Here is a 15,120-nt window from a genome sequence, read left to right as displayed (position 1 = left end):
CGGGGAGGGGAAAGAATGAACAATAAATGTACAAAACTGGGTACATTATATAGTAGGTTGTCAGGTGAGAATTGCTATTAAAAAATGAAGAGGATGAGGAGGTAGAGGAGGAAGAGGAGGAGAAGGCGATGGGAGAGGAGGAAGAGGAGGAGGAGGTTAGGGTTATGGGGTGCGGTGATGGTTTCCAGTTTTAGCTACGTGAGTAGGGGTAGATGTCATTGAGGAGGTGACGACCTCACTCCCCTGTTGTATCACAGAAGAGCTCAAAGTCCGGTGGCTTCAGCCAGCACACATGTTTTGTGGGACGGGAACTCAGGAGCAGCTTTGCGGAGGGTGCCTCCTCTGGGTCTCCCACGGCAGCTGGCTTCCCCCAGAGCTAGCGGACAGAAGTCACAATGTCTTGCATGCCCTAGCCTTGGAAGAGCCACGTGACCTAGCCTTGAAAGAGGTGAAGAAGTGAGCCGCAGGTGTCTGAGGAGGAACGTCCCAGTAAGAACGCCCCAAGGGGGGGTCCCCAGCCATGCTCGTGGAGGAGCACGGGTAGAAGAAGAGGTCCGAGAGGGGACGGCCTGCCTGCGCGGGGAAGGCCCTGGGCTCTGCCTGAGGGAGCCGGAGGCCACAGGGCAGACGTGGCGGGTGGGCTGAGGACAGGCCGCAGGGGCGGGAGAGGAGCCAGGAGGCGAGCGAGGAGGCTGCCGTGGGAAACCAGGCTGGAGGCAGGGATGCGGGAGGACGGGCCTGCGTTCGCGACAGGTTTTGAGGAGAGGTCCCCAGGATTCCCTGCCAGGCTGTGCAAGGTGTGCCAGCGGAGTCAGGAACGGCACCGACGTTTACAGGCTTCCTTTCTGCGGCTGTGGCTGGTCCCCTTGCCCTGCCTCCTGTGGTCTCATGGGGAGAGCGGAGGTGCGGGAAAGGGCTCGGGGTGCACCGGTCCCCTCGCCGCGGGGACCAGGCGCGTTTCCACGTTGGCGCCAACCCTTCGTAGGCCTTGTTGACTGCGTCTGCAAAATGGAAAATGAGCTCATGCCCCCCGAGTGAAAGGAGTAAGACACGTGTGTGAAAGCACTAATGCCTTTAAAAGAAGGGGCCAAAGCGCTGTGAAGCTCTTTAGTGGTTTGCAGTGGTGTTTCGCATGCGGGGGAACAAAATGTTTTCCTTGTAGCCCCTCCCCTCAAACATGGATCCTGCAGGTGGACTGACTACAGCATTCAGCAAATAAGATACTGGGGTGAAGGGGTGAAAGGAGATGTCAGGGGAGACGGACGTGGGGACCCTGAGGACATACTCTGTGCAGAACTCCAAACCTGTAGTCGAAGAAAGTGCCCATAGGCTGAGGTTGCGGGTGATGAGGACGTGAAGCGCCCTTCACCCAGACCCTCACATGATCCTCTACCAGGGTCTTATACGGCCACCTAAACTATTTATGTAATGAAGTCCAGAAGCAGGCACGGCCGCTCTGGGCCGCGAGAAGTGAGGGTAGTGATCTCCCTGGGGGCTGCTGCAGGGCAGTGGTGAGCAGGAAGCCTGGGGTTGGAGTGGGGGGTCTCTGGGGGTGCCGGTAATGTTCCATTTCTTGATCTGGGTGTGGGCTTCATGACACCCATCAAGCTTCTGAAAATACGTCAAGCCCAACATTCACTCATAACCTGTGTCTTCTCTGCAGGGGCATTCAGCTGCAATAACACATCTCTCCGGTAGCATCTGCTAATAACCGGGGGAGCGCAGCGCTCTTGGGTAGATGACCCCAGGTACCTCTGAAGTCACACAGGCAGCCTCACACCTGGGCCGAGCTGGGGGCCTTGGTCGGCAGAGGTTCCCCAGGACATTGGTCAAGGAGTTAGAGGTCCCAGGCACACCTGGGAGGCTTCCCGCCCTCTCAGCGAGGGGAGGTGCCTGCTGGTGGCCTGAATCACCCTCAGACACCACCCTGCCGTGTGGCTTGACTTCCTGGGCCCTGCCCCGCCCACTCCGAGGAGGGTGGCAGACTGGAAGGGAATAGATGGGTCATCGCTTCTTTCCAGCCTGTGGCGGTTAGCCTCCCAGAACCAAAGGAAGGGGGTGGGGCAGGATCCCTTGCGTGCTAAGCCAGCCACTGGGCAGGCCCGGCACGAAGCCCTTCGGGGAACATCCAGCCCCTTCCCACCTGCAGGCTCATCAAACACCTCAGCTGGCAGCCCCAAGTGGGAAGCCGGTGATGTCATTGCCAAGCCCGAACAATCAGGCCTTTCAGGGCAGGACGATAACAATCAAAACAGTCTGTAAGGGCCTGCCACGCAAGAACGCACACTCTCTTCACAGGGGGGAGGGCCCAAAGCGCGGGGAGGCGGGCTTGCCAGGGACCCGTGGCCGTCCCTTCAGAGCCTGGGGAGCAGGGCCGCGCAGTGCGCGCCCACTCACGTGCCAGTTCTCAGAGAAATCCCCGGCACTCTGCGCCCCGCCCCCGGGACGCCCCACCGCCAGCCCCAGAACGGAACCCTTTCCTGAGCAGTGATCAGCGGTTGGGGTTTGAGCAGGCATATCCCGTCGCACAACTCCAGGGGACGCCATTCGCAGAACACAGCGTGCAAGGGGCCCTCGGAATGTGCAGCACTTACTTTCCAAAGCCACTGCCTTCAGAATGAGGGAGCAGAGGCCTGCTGGTTCTCAGGTGTTGTATTTACCTTGAGTCCCAGGAATCAGTTTTGCCGCAGCAAAGCTCCTTAGAGACCCACCTCCACTGAGCCTAGAAATTCTCAATACGATACATGAGATCAGATGTTTTCTTTGCTCGGTTTGGGAGGTTTCCGGTGTTCAGATATTTCCTGAGAAACTGTCACTCAGTCTAGGTAAGTGGTTCTCAACCAGCGATGAATTTGGCCCCCCCAGCAGATATGCTGCAATGTCAGGAGACATTTTGGGTTGTCTCAGTCAGAAGGAAGCTATCGGCATCTATTGCATAGAGGCCAGCGATGCTGCTACACATCCCACCATGCACCGGGCAGTCCCCGCAACAAAGACTGACCCAGCCCAAAATGTCGCGGTGGCCTGGTTGAGAACCCCTGCGGTAGATGACATGCCAGCCCCATTAACCCTGGCATCTCTGATTAACATCTGCCCGCTCTGGCCTCCTCTCCTCGTCTTCCAGAGCGGGCCAGACCCCCCGGCGTAAGGCAGTGCCCGCGCCCCTGCTGGGGATCTGAGAGCCCAGGTGACCGTCTCTCTCCGATGGCGCAATCGCTGTGTGTGAGGCCCAGACGACCCCAAGCGAACCGAGCGGCGATGAGGAGTCCCCACGGTCGGTCCCCTGTGGCGGGGGAACCTTGGGACAGCTCAGCGTCCTCGGGCCTCTGTTTCCCCATCTGTGAACCGGGGATAATTAGGTAGGAGACGCTGAGGAGGTGCTGGAGAGCGCGGAAGCCGGCGGCCGCACGTACGGAGCTGACAGCCGCGCCTGGGCCTGGGCCCCTCGGGCAGCCGCAGCAATGGCGCTCCGCTTTACGTAGCCGGGGGACCTCGGGCTCCCTCGGTGGCCGTGGTGACAGGAGACGGGCCGGTTTGGGCCGCAGGCTGTTGCGGCGGGTCCGCACTGCTGCTCTGGGCACAGGCTTGTGCTGCTGCTGCTGCTGCTGCTACCGAAGGCTTTCCCAGCTCAAGCCCAAGGCGGATTAATGGGTTTGAAGGGAACCCCTCCGAGCATCTCATTCAGCACAGGGGTCAGCCTCCAAAAACGCGGTGGTGACCCCTGGCTGGGATGGAAGCCCACGCTTGGCCTTGGGAAGACCCCCAGGGTGGGGCTGGGCCTTGCGCGCCCAGGTTCTCCCCCCAAAACCAGCTGACTCGGCTCCCCTCGGGAAGGATTCTTAGAGGACAGATGTCCAGGAGAGATGGGCTTTGACCCCAGTGCGTTACTTTGCATGTGTGTGTCGGCTTTAAATTGGGGAAGGAGAGAAAAGGGAAAGCCACCTGTCACACACCTTCGCTCCCACCATTCCTTCTTCCTGTAGGAAAGGCACCCCTCTCCCCCACCAATCTCTCAGATGATCAGAACAGTGCCCAGCCCTCACAGTCCACTGCGAATGGCCGTTCCTTTCTTGGATCATCTTTCTCTGCCTGCACCGTTCTCCCAGATGCCCTCTTTGTGCAGTTCCCATGGCCTTCTGCCAGTCGTGTGCTGGAATTATCCATGTGCAGGTCCTTCACCCTCTGTTAGACTGTGACTTCCTCCACGGCCGGGGCCCTTCCCAGCACCTCACATGTGGCATGGGCTCTCACATGCAGCAGGGCTCAGCTGTGAGTCCCGGAGTCCCTCCTGGAAGGGCTCCCAGCTGGGCCGCCCCGACCTGCTCCTCAGCTGGGTGTCGGGATGGCAGGGAAGGGGCTCCTGAGTCAGGCGGGTGCAGCCACCATCCTCATCCTCACCCCCTGGGATGATGTCTTAGGTCCCTGGTGATGCGTGTGTAGCCGGGGCTGAGAGCTCAGAGTTTAATTCATGGTCCAGAGCTGATGTCAGTGCGGAGAGGAGCAGAGGGCGAGCGGGGCACCGGCCCTTCCCCTGGGCCACCCCAAGCAGGTGCACGGCACAGAGCAGTGCGCGGGGCCGTGGTGGGCCAGCGTGTGTGTGGGCCGGGGCGGGGCGGGGGGCAGGATCGCCAAGTCAGGGGTTATATATGAGGGTGGGAAGGACAGAGAAGCTGAGGCCAAGCCCTTTCTGTGCAGTGATGGAGCCCAGGATCCCTCAGGAGAGATTCCATGATCACTCAGCGAGGTGGTGCCCTGGGAGCAGCCTGGCGGGATCCCAAGGGCGGGACGCCTGGTTGGTCTGGAAGCCCCATGGCAGAGCGGGGGCAGGGCAGGGGCAGAAGAATGGGGTTTCTCTGCTGCTTATCAGGACGGAGGCTCCCGGACAGGACAGGGAGGAGGCTTTCGCGGCCCGCCTGGCGGAGCGCTGCAGTCAGTGCCGTATCACAGCGAGGACTTTGGACGGGGAGCCCCACCTCCACTTGCTGGTGACACTGGGCTGGCAGGTCTCCACGGTCAGTCTGGGGATAAGTCATGCTCTTGCCTGGGGACATGAGGGCAGGTGATGGGCAGCGGACAGCAAGCCAGCCACGGAGTGCCGTTTCCACATCTGCCAAGGGCCTTGAGATCTGATCGGACACCTTGACCTTGCTCATTGGAAGACCCTCATTGGGTCCGTGGTTCCATCTGGTCCCATCTTCCTGTAGCCTCTGAGATACTAGGGCAGAGATCAGCCAACTACAGCCTATGGGCCTAATCTGGCCCACCACCTGGTTTTGTAAATAAAGCTTTATTCGAGCACAGCCACACTCATTTGCTTACATTTTGGCTGCTCTTCCACTATAGAGTTGAATAGTTGCGACAGGGACCCAGTGGCCCTCAAAGCCTCAAATACTCCCAGTCTTTCTCTCTGGGGTGCCTCACGGGTCATGGGATGAGGTCAGAGCTTGTCTGAACCGTTCCTGTCTAAGAAGCAGGAGGGGAGAGCTGCCTGAGATGACCCAGGCGGGGACCCAAGTGAACCCCCAGGAGAGGCCAGCGGACAGGGACGCAGCTGGGGGCCTGGTGGGCGGGGCGTCTTCTTGTCTGTCCACTTCATTTAAGAAGCAGTTGTCCTGAGTGAGTGACTGGTCACCCGTAACACTGGAACATTTCTTTATTAAAGAACTAACAGTCATTTTTCCAGTGCCGTCACTTTGATGAGCCGACGGGTAGATGTTGGGGGAAACGTAAAGCTGTCACGAAGGGGCCAGGTGAGAGTTTGTTAGATGTGCCACATGCTTATAAGCCCAAGATTCTGGGAGGGTTCGTCTTTTCCTGAGTGTCCCCCGGGTCCGGGGGACTCGGGAACACATCGCCCCTAGAACCTCCTATGAAGCGTGTGTGCATGAGTTGGGGAACAAAAGAGAACACAGGCTGGGGTTCAGGGCCTCAAATAAAACGTTTAAATATTAAATGCTGAGGATGGTCTCCAGTGCCCTTTGCTGGAGAGTAGAACAGGAGACCATGGCCGGAGCTGGCCTGTCGGGACCATCCAAGGCAGCACGTGTGTCCCTGTCCCAGGAGCCTGGGGCAGGTGAGCAGGCAGGAGGGCAAAGTGGAGTACCCCCTTGTCACTATCCCGAGCTGATGGGAGGACTCCTGTTAGCAGCCAGAGCGACAGACGTGAGCAAATGGACCGGAAAGCCAAGTGACAGCGGAGCTTCTTTCTTCTGTCCGATCCATCTACAGTCCTTCAGGCCACATGCCCAGCGTGGCCTGCCAAGCGGCATCCTCTTCTCTCGCTGTTGAGTTCTCTGGTGACCAGGAGGGTCCTCCGTGGAGGGGCTGCCCTGTGGAGCTGTCCAGCCGAGGTGGACGCTCTAACGCTGCCTCCCGTTGCATTCAGCCTGACCTTGATGCTTCTGCTGTCTCTGAACGTTGACCTCCGGGCACCTCGCAGGGGTTTGCAGGGTGCCTAACAAGGGCTCCTCCCGGGGCGCACGCTGCCTGGCACCGCCTCATCCTGGTGCTCCCTCCCTTCACACTCCCACGGCTGCTCTGGGCACGGGGCAGGCTCTCCGCTCTCCGCTCCGACCAAGCGACCAGTTCACACAGCACAGTGTCCTCCAGCGGCAGGAGGAGAGAGGCCAGGGTGAGCCCCGTGGTGGCCCAGAGAGGTGCGGTGTGAGGTCCAGGCCCGCACGGAGTGTCCACGGGAAGCTGAGCCCAGCCCCAGGAGACCTGAGTCGCTGTCCCATGAAATGAGGTCTCCATGCCGTGAGGGGTGGAAACCAAAACGCGCTCAGCGCCTCAGCTGTGCCAGGCACTTGGCAGGCGGTAGGTCGCCAGGCCACAGCGAGCCTTCACGGTGGGTGTTAGGGTCCCCGTGGAAACCCTTCCACGTTACAGGTGAGGAGCTGAGGTGCGGCCCGTTAAATGACCTGTGCAGAGTTGGGCAGTGACATGGTGGAACTTGGGTCCTCCTAACACCCAGCCAGCATGTGCTCCGCAATAGTGTAGCAGCATGAAAACGGAGCGTCCCAGGGACCAAGGACAGCGTGAAGGGCCAGCGGGCCCGTGCCACCCCCTCTCTGTCCTTGTGTGCTCCACCGACACCCGTGCCCCACCCTTTCTCCTTCCTCCACCTGCCCCAGCTCTCACCTGGTCTCTTAACACCAAAGGCCCGGGGCTCCTGTCTGTGGGGCACTCGATTCCCGGTGACCGCCTTCACATGTCTTCTTGGTCTTTCAGGAATTTAGCCATTGGAATTGGGATCCAGAATTTCCCCGAGGGCCTCGCTGTCAGCCTCCCCTTGCGAGGGGCTGGCTTCTCCAACTGGAGAGCCTTCTGGTAAGTGCTCCGGAGCATCGCTGGGGCGGCTGAGGTCGTGGCTGACGCAGAAGTCAGAGCACCTCTTGGTTAGAACACTCACTACTCTAGAGAGAATGGGAAGAGCATTTAAAAGGACTGATAATGACCACAGTAAAAGTGCCTTCCGTGTTATAGGGCCTGCGACCTACAAGTTCTTACACATACTGAGGTTATTTTATTTCCACCCTCTGGGACCTCCTCCTGCAAGTCCCGAAGCCTAAGAGCCACGACTGTCATTTTGTACAGAGGAATGGGACCATGTGGCCAGTGGCCAGGCCCTGAGATGAAACTTTAAAATCCTCACTCCAGTCCGGGCTTGACATCAAACCCACTTTTCCCTGATGTGACAAAGCCAAGGTCATGGCCCCCTTAGAGGATTCTGGAGCACAGTGTCTCCCCCATGCCCACCGTCTGCTCCCAGCCCAGCCAAGTAGAAGCAGGGAGAGGGTGGGAACTCCCAGTCCCCACAGTGGCCCTGCTCCAGCCCGTCCCCTGGGGGGCCGGTGGGGAAGCTGTCCCACTCCTGTTTCACAGATGGAAGGATTGAGGCTCAGAGGTGACGCATGTCCCCAAATGCCCGCAGCCAGGGACAGTGGGAAAGGTTTCCCGCCTCCGTGTCTGTGGGCAGTCAGCCCGGAGCAGGTGTCTCGTGCCAGCGGGGTCAGATGTGGAGTTCAGGGCCCGGCTTAGTTCCTGTCTGAAGGCCCAGAGCTTGTGAGGTTTTAAGCGGGACGCCTTGGGTTTTAAGCAACAGAAGCCCACTCTCACTAGCACAAGTAGATAAATTGATTGATTGATTTTAGAGAGAGGGAGGGAGAGAGAGAGACATTGATGTGAGAGAGAACATTGATTCGTTGCCTCCCATACGTGTCCTGACTGGGGACCGAACCCGCAACCCTTTGGTGTATGGAATGATGCTCCAACCAGCTGAGCCACCCGGCCAGGACAAGGGATTTTTGTAAAAAGAAGAATCTCACCCTAATTCAAGATGAGGGTTGTAGGGACAGACCCTCCGTGATGGACATAGCCAGGTAGGCCACCTGTCCCACAGAGTGGGGAGGGTGTAGTTCCTTCAGGAGGGATGCGTTGTGGCCTGAATCCCCAGACAGGCTGGACACAGCTGTCCTTGGAAAAAGTCCCTATAGCTTCCTACCCTCAAATGACAGCGTAGGCCTCGGGCGTCCACACAAAGGGACCGAAATCAGTCACAAAAGGAGGAGAGCGCTGGTACGCGTTCCAGCGTGCAGGGGCCTTGAGAACATGGTGCGTGAAATCAGTCAACGGAAAGGGCCCTATTGTTTGATTCCACTGATAGGAGTGCCCGGCAGAGGCTGATCCGCAGAGCTGAGAAGTAGATTAGTGGCTGCCCAGGGCTGGGGGGAGGCGGGAGGGGCGGGGACCAGCCGCTGGTGGGCATGGGGCTTCTTTCAGGGGACAGAGATGTTCTGCAACTCCATAGCGGTGCCGATTGCCCAGCCTCGTGAACAGACTAAACGCCACTGAACTGCGCCCACTAAGTGGGTGTGCCATACGGCATGCGGACTAGATAGATCTCAGTAACGCTGTTGTTTTAAAAAGACAGTGTAGGAGCCTTAAAACTCAGTGTAGGAGACTTAAAACTAAAAAACAAAAACCAAAACAAAACAACCTTGGGGTGGGGGTTGGCCACTGTCCTGCACTAGGGTGTGGGAAAGGAGGAGGAGGAGGTGACCAAGGCAGCAAAGTGCCCCGCGCTGCCGTGCCCAGATAGGACGTGGGACAGACGCGCTGTTTTCTGAGGCGGCAGTGTGCCGCGCAGGGGGTTGCGGGACTCGCCCGGGTGGTACCCACCTCCCTTCTCCCCTCAGGTACGGGCAGCTGAGCGGCATGGTGGAGCCTCTGGCCGGGCTCTTCGGGGCGTTCGCTGTGGTCCTGGCTGAGCCTGTCCTGCCCTACGCTCTGGCCTTCGCTGCGGGCGCCATGGTCTATGTGGTCATGGATGACATCATCCCCGAAGCTCAGATCAGGTGGGAGAGCCCTGCCCCCCACTGCCCATCAGTCCCTGTCCCTTTCCCAGTTGGGGTCCCAGCCTCCAAACCTGCCACTCCTCCATTTCTGCCCCTTCCTGCCCCCCCGAGATCGACCCCAGCCCCTCCGCAGCTGTGCGGTCTGAAATGAAGTCACAAGTCGGTGGAGAGAGAGACCAGGTAACGTGAGGCAGGGGTGCACACGCTGCCTCTCCGCCGCCATGAAGCAGACTATTACTTTTTAATATTCTGCCTCTCTCCCTCCTTCAGTCTCCCTCCCTCCCTCTCTCTCCCCCTCCTACCCTTCCTCCCACCGTCTCCAGATTCTCCTGGGACTTAGCTGTGTCAGCCCAAGCTTTACGCCCATGGTCTCATACAGCTACATGCCAGGTGTCGGGGGCTGGGGGCGTCCTCTCTGTTTCATTTTGGTTTTTATAGCACGATCATTTTGAGGCTACTTTAGAAGGCCAGATTAAGTATGATCTTCAAGAACTGAATCTCCACTATTTATTATTCAAGCATGGATGCCCAAGTCACGGTAGGTGACCTTGGGCAAGTTGTTTAGCCTCCCTGTGCCTCAGTGTCCCCACCAGTAAAACTGGAATAATCATCACGTGGTTACCCTTTCAGATGACCCGAGTTAACCAGTTTGCCTGGCACAGTGTAAGCCTCGGTCAGTGTTGGTTATCAGTATCATTGTCATTATTAATAGTGGTTGGATATCTTCTACAGGAATTGGACCTGCAGAGGGTGCAATTCCCAGAGTGCATTAAGGTCTTCCTTCCCTTCCTCTCCTTCCCTCCAGTGGTAACGGGAAGCTGGCGTCCTGGGCCTCCATCCTGGGCTTCGTGGTGATGATGTCACTGGATGTTGGCCTGGGCTAGTGCCGACGTGCTTCGGACCCCAGGGAAGGCCGCACGAGGACACGGCAGCGCTCGGCTGCCACGGGACCACGGACCTGTCTTCACGTTGACACGTTTTTCTGCTGTTCATCTCATTATCCCGATTGACTCTGATTATATGAAAATTGTTACTTTTCTTTTGAGGGAGATATTGGTTTTATTTCTGGACTTCCAAGGTGTCAGTGGAACTACAGATTTGGGGCCACTGAATGGAACCTTGCTTCCATGGGAGTCCAGTCCAGGGAAGTCTCTGCTCTCAGTGTCCCTCGCTAGACTCGATGGCAGGTCCCCAAGGGCAGCCACAGAAGCAAGCTGCCCAGAGAGAAGCCCCGAAGCATGTCTGCCCAGCGGCTCAGAGCAGAATGGTCGGGCGTCTCTCGTCTGCCCCTCCCGATCTGGAACCGGAGCATCGTGGACATAACCCTCTGCTCCTCTCCCAGGTCCAGCCAGCCCTGGGCGAGCACCCTTCCTGTGCCTCCCGAGGGAGACGCTGAATGGGGTGGGGGCGCACACAGAGGGAGGAGGAAATCAGCTGCTCTCGCTCTCTCTTTGGAAAGATGGACAACATCTTGAAATTAAGGGAATTAGGAAATTGCCACAACTGTGAACACACTGGGAGCCCTGGGAAAAGAGGCGGCTGTCGCCTCCATCAGAGACCTCTGTTCTCGGGGAATTCCGAGAGCAAAGTGGTTGGTCATGGTTTCCCAACCCCTATGGCATTTATTTTGAAAAGTTCATAGCCTCCATTTTTCTAAGAGACCGGGGACACCAGCCAGCTGCTAGGACTCCAGCCCTTCATTTACCTGTGGACGGAGCCACCTAAGCTAACTTAAGGGAAGGGAAGACGTTTGGCACCTGGGATGGGTCCTCCCTGCTGGCCATTTGGTAACGTGTAACCAGACCCGGAACTCTTAAGCTGCAGCAAGCTCTGCTGGAGTTTGGCCAGGGCCCCGAGCATGGGAAAGGAAGAGAGGGTAGGAAGAGAGATGTTTATGTTTCCCTTTAAAAGGAAATTTTTAGCAAATCATACTGAAAGGACCCTAAACAATGACTTGAACTAGATTAGAAGCCAATCGATTTGTCCATATGCATAGCTTCTCCAACAGGGGGGATATAATGTCCCTGCTTGAAGCACAGCTGGGGCCTGCCGGCCTCGCTGGTCACAGGAGCCCCGAGGACCTGGCATGGGCTCCGCAGACCGGCGAGCAGCCCAGGAGCCAGGGGTCCAGGCCTTGTGAGCCCCGCCTGCCCTCTGCGTTTACATGTTCGATCGCTTCCAAGGGTGAACGCCCCGCTCTGTGAACGCCCCAACACCCCAAAGGCCAACCTTATGCTGGGCCAATCAATGTATGTTTCTTCGAATCTCTGACGATCAAAATTGAAGACACATCCAGAGGTTTCATGGGTTGAGATGATTTGTTTTGGTGGTTGATGTGTATTTTTTTTTGTCTTTGTACATAGTTCTACATAATGCAAACTTCTTTCTGACGGACAAGACCTCATGACTGTGATTCGTATCAATAAAAGGGATATTGTGGACAGCCAGTGCGCGTGTTCCCTCCGTCTCAGAGCTGCGTCCTTTCCAGGGTCGTACATGTCAGGGCTAACGACAAAGTTCGTCCTGACAGCTTCCCTGCCTAACCCCAGGAGAAGCAGAGGAAAGGGCTCAGATGGGAAAGACGAGTCCCGCCCCTGGTTGCACGTGCAGCGCACTGAGATGAGGAACTTAATGAAAGGCTCTCGGGAGCTCACAGGACCTACAGGAGAAACAGGCTTGAAAACTGGTTGCAATCCAGGAAAGCTAGAGGTCTGGGATCCGCAGGGCCCCGTCACATCTCAAAAACAGCTTGGTTTGGGTGCCACGTCCCCAGGGCTGGCTCCCAGATCCTGAACCGCAGCCCTGGATGCTAGCTCCACCCCCATGGGAATGAACCCCACACTGATCAGCTGTCTCACCACCTCCCTGCCTTGGACACCATGAACCCCACTTTACCCGCAAGGAAGCGGGGGCGGGGGGCGGGGGCAGGAAGTCTTACTTGCCCGCAGCCATAGCCGGGGGAAGGTCGGCTCTGCTGTGCCCGAGAAGGCAGAAATGGACCCCCGCCACCCTCCCCAGAGCTCTCCCGAAGCAACACCCCGCCACGCCGCCACCCCAATAAATGTGGAGGAAGCTGGAAGCCCGGGGGACCCCCGGGGCTGTTCTTGCCCCCTTCCTCTGGCATTGAGGTAGGACTGCCTATAACAAAGCAACAAATCTCAGGTGTGTGGAGTCCCACCAATTTTTACCTCCTCTGCCCGCTTTGTGGGGGGGGGGGCGGCTTTTCAACCCCCAGCCCGCCCCGGTTACACACCCTGGGCCAGCCGGCCGGGCCCACAGGTGTGATCTGACTGCCTGGCAGGTGAGGCCGGGCTGCCTGCGCCCACGCACGTTCGGGGCTGGAGGGCCCCTGCTGACCTCGGCCTCCCGGGGCGGGAGGTGCTGTTTACCTGCGCGGGGCGGGGCGGGGCCGCGGGGCGGGGCGGGACTCACCTCGGCGCCGAGCTTTGCACGCAACCGGGGGCCCTCCCAGGACGCCCCGGATCCGCCTCCCTCGGTCCCCCGCACGGCAGCCGACACCCCTCCCCGCCCCCCTGTACCGTCCCGCCCCCTGCCGTCTGTCTACGGGCTGGTCGCTGCCAGCATGTCCCTTCCAAGGCCGGCCTCGGGGGATGTGCCGTTTGTGCCGTTTCAGGAGCGCTCTTTGGGAAAAAGTGCGCAGAAGTTCAAACACAAAACCAGGCTCAGGGCTTTGGAAGGGGCGCCTGTGAACCAGCCTCCCCGCGGTGCCGCCTTCCTTGGCTCTAAGGTAAGGTCGCCAAGGCTCCCGCGCGCAGGGAAGCGAGGCCTGCGGTGCTCGGGACGGGACGGACAGGCTTTGTCACGAGTCCTCTAGCGAACCACTGCCTGGCCATCTCTCCAGCCCCGCAGCTGGGAGCAGGGGATTAGCAGGCTGGAGGAATGCAGCTCCCGGTTCCGCCTCCCCGTCCTCCCGCGGGAGACATGAACCTGGAAGGAGGGGGCTGTTGCCTCTTCCTTCCAGCGGGATGCCAGAGAGAGGCTGGCGCCCACGGCCAGTGAGCACAGTGGCAAAGGGCACCCCGAGTCTATTCCAGACACTTCCCGGCCATTTCCCATCCTCTCCACAGCGCCCAGGCTCTGCCAGTGACTTGAAGGCAAAGGGGCACTGCTGGCCACCATCTGTCCCCAGCTGTTACTGAGACCTCCACAGCTTCTGGGGGTGCTGCTCAGCCTTGGGACCCCCAGGTTTCCTTAGCCCACTGGGGGTCATGCTTCAAAACATGGAAGACATGGGTGGATGGAGGAGCTAAAAGGGCCGCCGGATTGTGTCGGCCTGAGGAAAGGTGTATGATTCTTTGCATGAGGTAGACCATGTGATCTGGATCTCAGCCCCCCTGCACCCCATGGTCCTCTCCCAGATTAAACGATCAGACTGGACATGGTGTGGGATCCCTGGCAAACTATGAGCCACGACGTTTGTAAGTCTGTCACTGGCCTCTGTCTCGCACGAGGGCTGTGGATCTTGCTGTTGGGAGCCGGTGGGGACCCAGCTCTGGGGTTTTAGGCTGGGCTAGTATCTCCCTTCCCTGATTGGAGGAGCCATGACCTCCCAGGAGCCCAGGATGCGTCAGGGAAAATGCAGATGTAGGGCCAGCCTGGGGGAGGGGGGACGATCGTGCAAAGAGAGGAGAGGCCTGTGGCCACAGTGGGTTCTGCTTTTTAGGGGTGCAGTGAGGGTGCTAGAGATGTGCTCCTTGGCTGAGCTTTGCCTTTCAGGGTCAGGATCCAACACGCCCTCGGGTCACTCCCGCACACCCCGGAGGATCTCCCAGGGAAGAGAACAATGAATCGCTCTCAGAGCAGCACTTACATGTAGACTTCCTACTTTCTCTCCACTAGGGATCTGCCCCGGTTCCGCTTTCTTCGATGAAAGCACCGATTGAGCTCCATATGTGAAATCCCAGAAAAGTCTGTTTTTCACTGACCAGCAAGCCTGGAATACACGGTAAAAGGAAAAGCGCAGTCTCAAGTAAGTCGCTCATGCATCTGCAGGTCTCGTCCGTGTGGACAATGGTTGCCCTTGGTGACTCGGCGGGAGATGGTCATCGTGTCTGTTCTCTCTTGTATAACAAACTACCACGGACGGAGTGGCTTAGCTGACACACGTTACTGTCTCAGTGTCTCTGGGTCAGGAGTCTGGACACGGGCCAGCTGGGTCCTCTGCTTCGGGTCTCACAAGCTCGAGGCCGGGCTGTGTTCTCATCCGGAGGCTTTGTGGGGAAGAGCTTCCAAGAGCACTCAGGGGGTTGGCAGAATTCAGCTGCCTGCGGTTGGTAGGACCAGGGCCCCAGCGCCTTGCTGACCATTGGCTGAAGGCTTTCCTCAGTTCCCAGGGCCCGCCTGCAGCTCTCTGGGGCTACTCACGATTCCTTGACATGCAGACATTCCCACCGTGGCTGCTTTCTTCATGAAACTAGCCCCCTGGTGAGTTTGCTAGCAAGAGGGAGCCTTGCACAGTGCAACAGAGTCACGGGAGAGACAGTCCATCCCCTTTGCCCTAATCTCTCAGCTTATAAACCCAGGTCACACAAGTTGACTTCATAGGTTCATGGTCATCTGTTTCATCAGTCAGGGGAAGCATGACACAACATGCTACATACATGGAGGCATGATCCGATTTCATTCCCTCTTTTGCACGTATACTCTGAGTGATGCCGTGCAAAGAGGGAAGGGCTGAGTGAACAGAGAGGAGACTAGGGTCAAGGAATCGAACTGAGAGCAGCTCACTGAGCTGCGTGAGCAC

General features: G+C 58.4%; 1 protein-coding gene across 1 annotated transcript; it reads left to right on the top strand.

Annotated features, from left to right (window-relative positions):
• The first annotated feature begins 7,176 nt into the window (after positions 1-7,176).
• LOC149998881 (zinc transporter ZIP11-like) lies at positions 7,177-11,803 on the top strand. The gene is made up of 3 exons (XM_090290522.1): positions 7,177-7,329; positions 9,198-9,356; positions 10,162-11,803. Exons 1-3 carry the CDS (start codon positions 7,211-7,213, stop codon positions 10,238-10,240), a joined length of 357 nt encoding a protein of 118 aa, XP_090146648.1. The 5' UTR covers positions 7,177-7,210; the 3' UTR covers positions 10,241-11,803.
• Positions 11,804-15,120: the final 3,317 nt, after the last annotated feature.

Source organism: Furipterus horrens, unplaced genomic scaffold (genome assembly GCF_987537825.1).
Source record: "Furipterus horrens unplaced genomic scaffold, mFurHor1.1.pri manual_scaffold_11, whole genome shotgun sequence".
Lineage (NCBI taxonomy): Eukaryota > Metazoa > Chordata > Mammalia > Chiroptera > Furipteridae > Furipterus > Furipterus horrens.
This window is presented reverse-complemented; position numbering and strand designations above follow the sequence as displayed.

Coding starts and splice junctions, on each gene's coding strand:
- LOC149998881 (XM_090290522.1), top strand. CDS start 7,211: ATGTCTTCTTGGTCTTTCAGGAATTTAGCCATTGGAATTGGGATCCAG. Junction 7,330..9,197: donor TCCAACTGGAGAGCCTTCTG/GTAAGTGCTCCG, acceptor TTCTCCCCTCAG/GTACGGGCAGCTGAGCGGCA. Junction 9,357..10,161: donor ATCCCCGAAGCTCAGATCAG/GTGGGAGAGCCC, acceptor CCTTCCCTCCAG/TGGTAACGGGAAGCTGGCGT.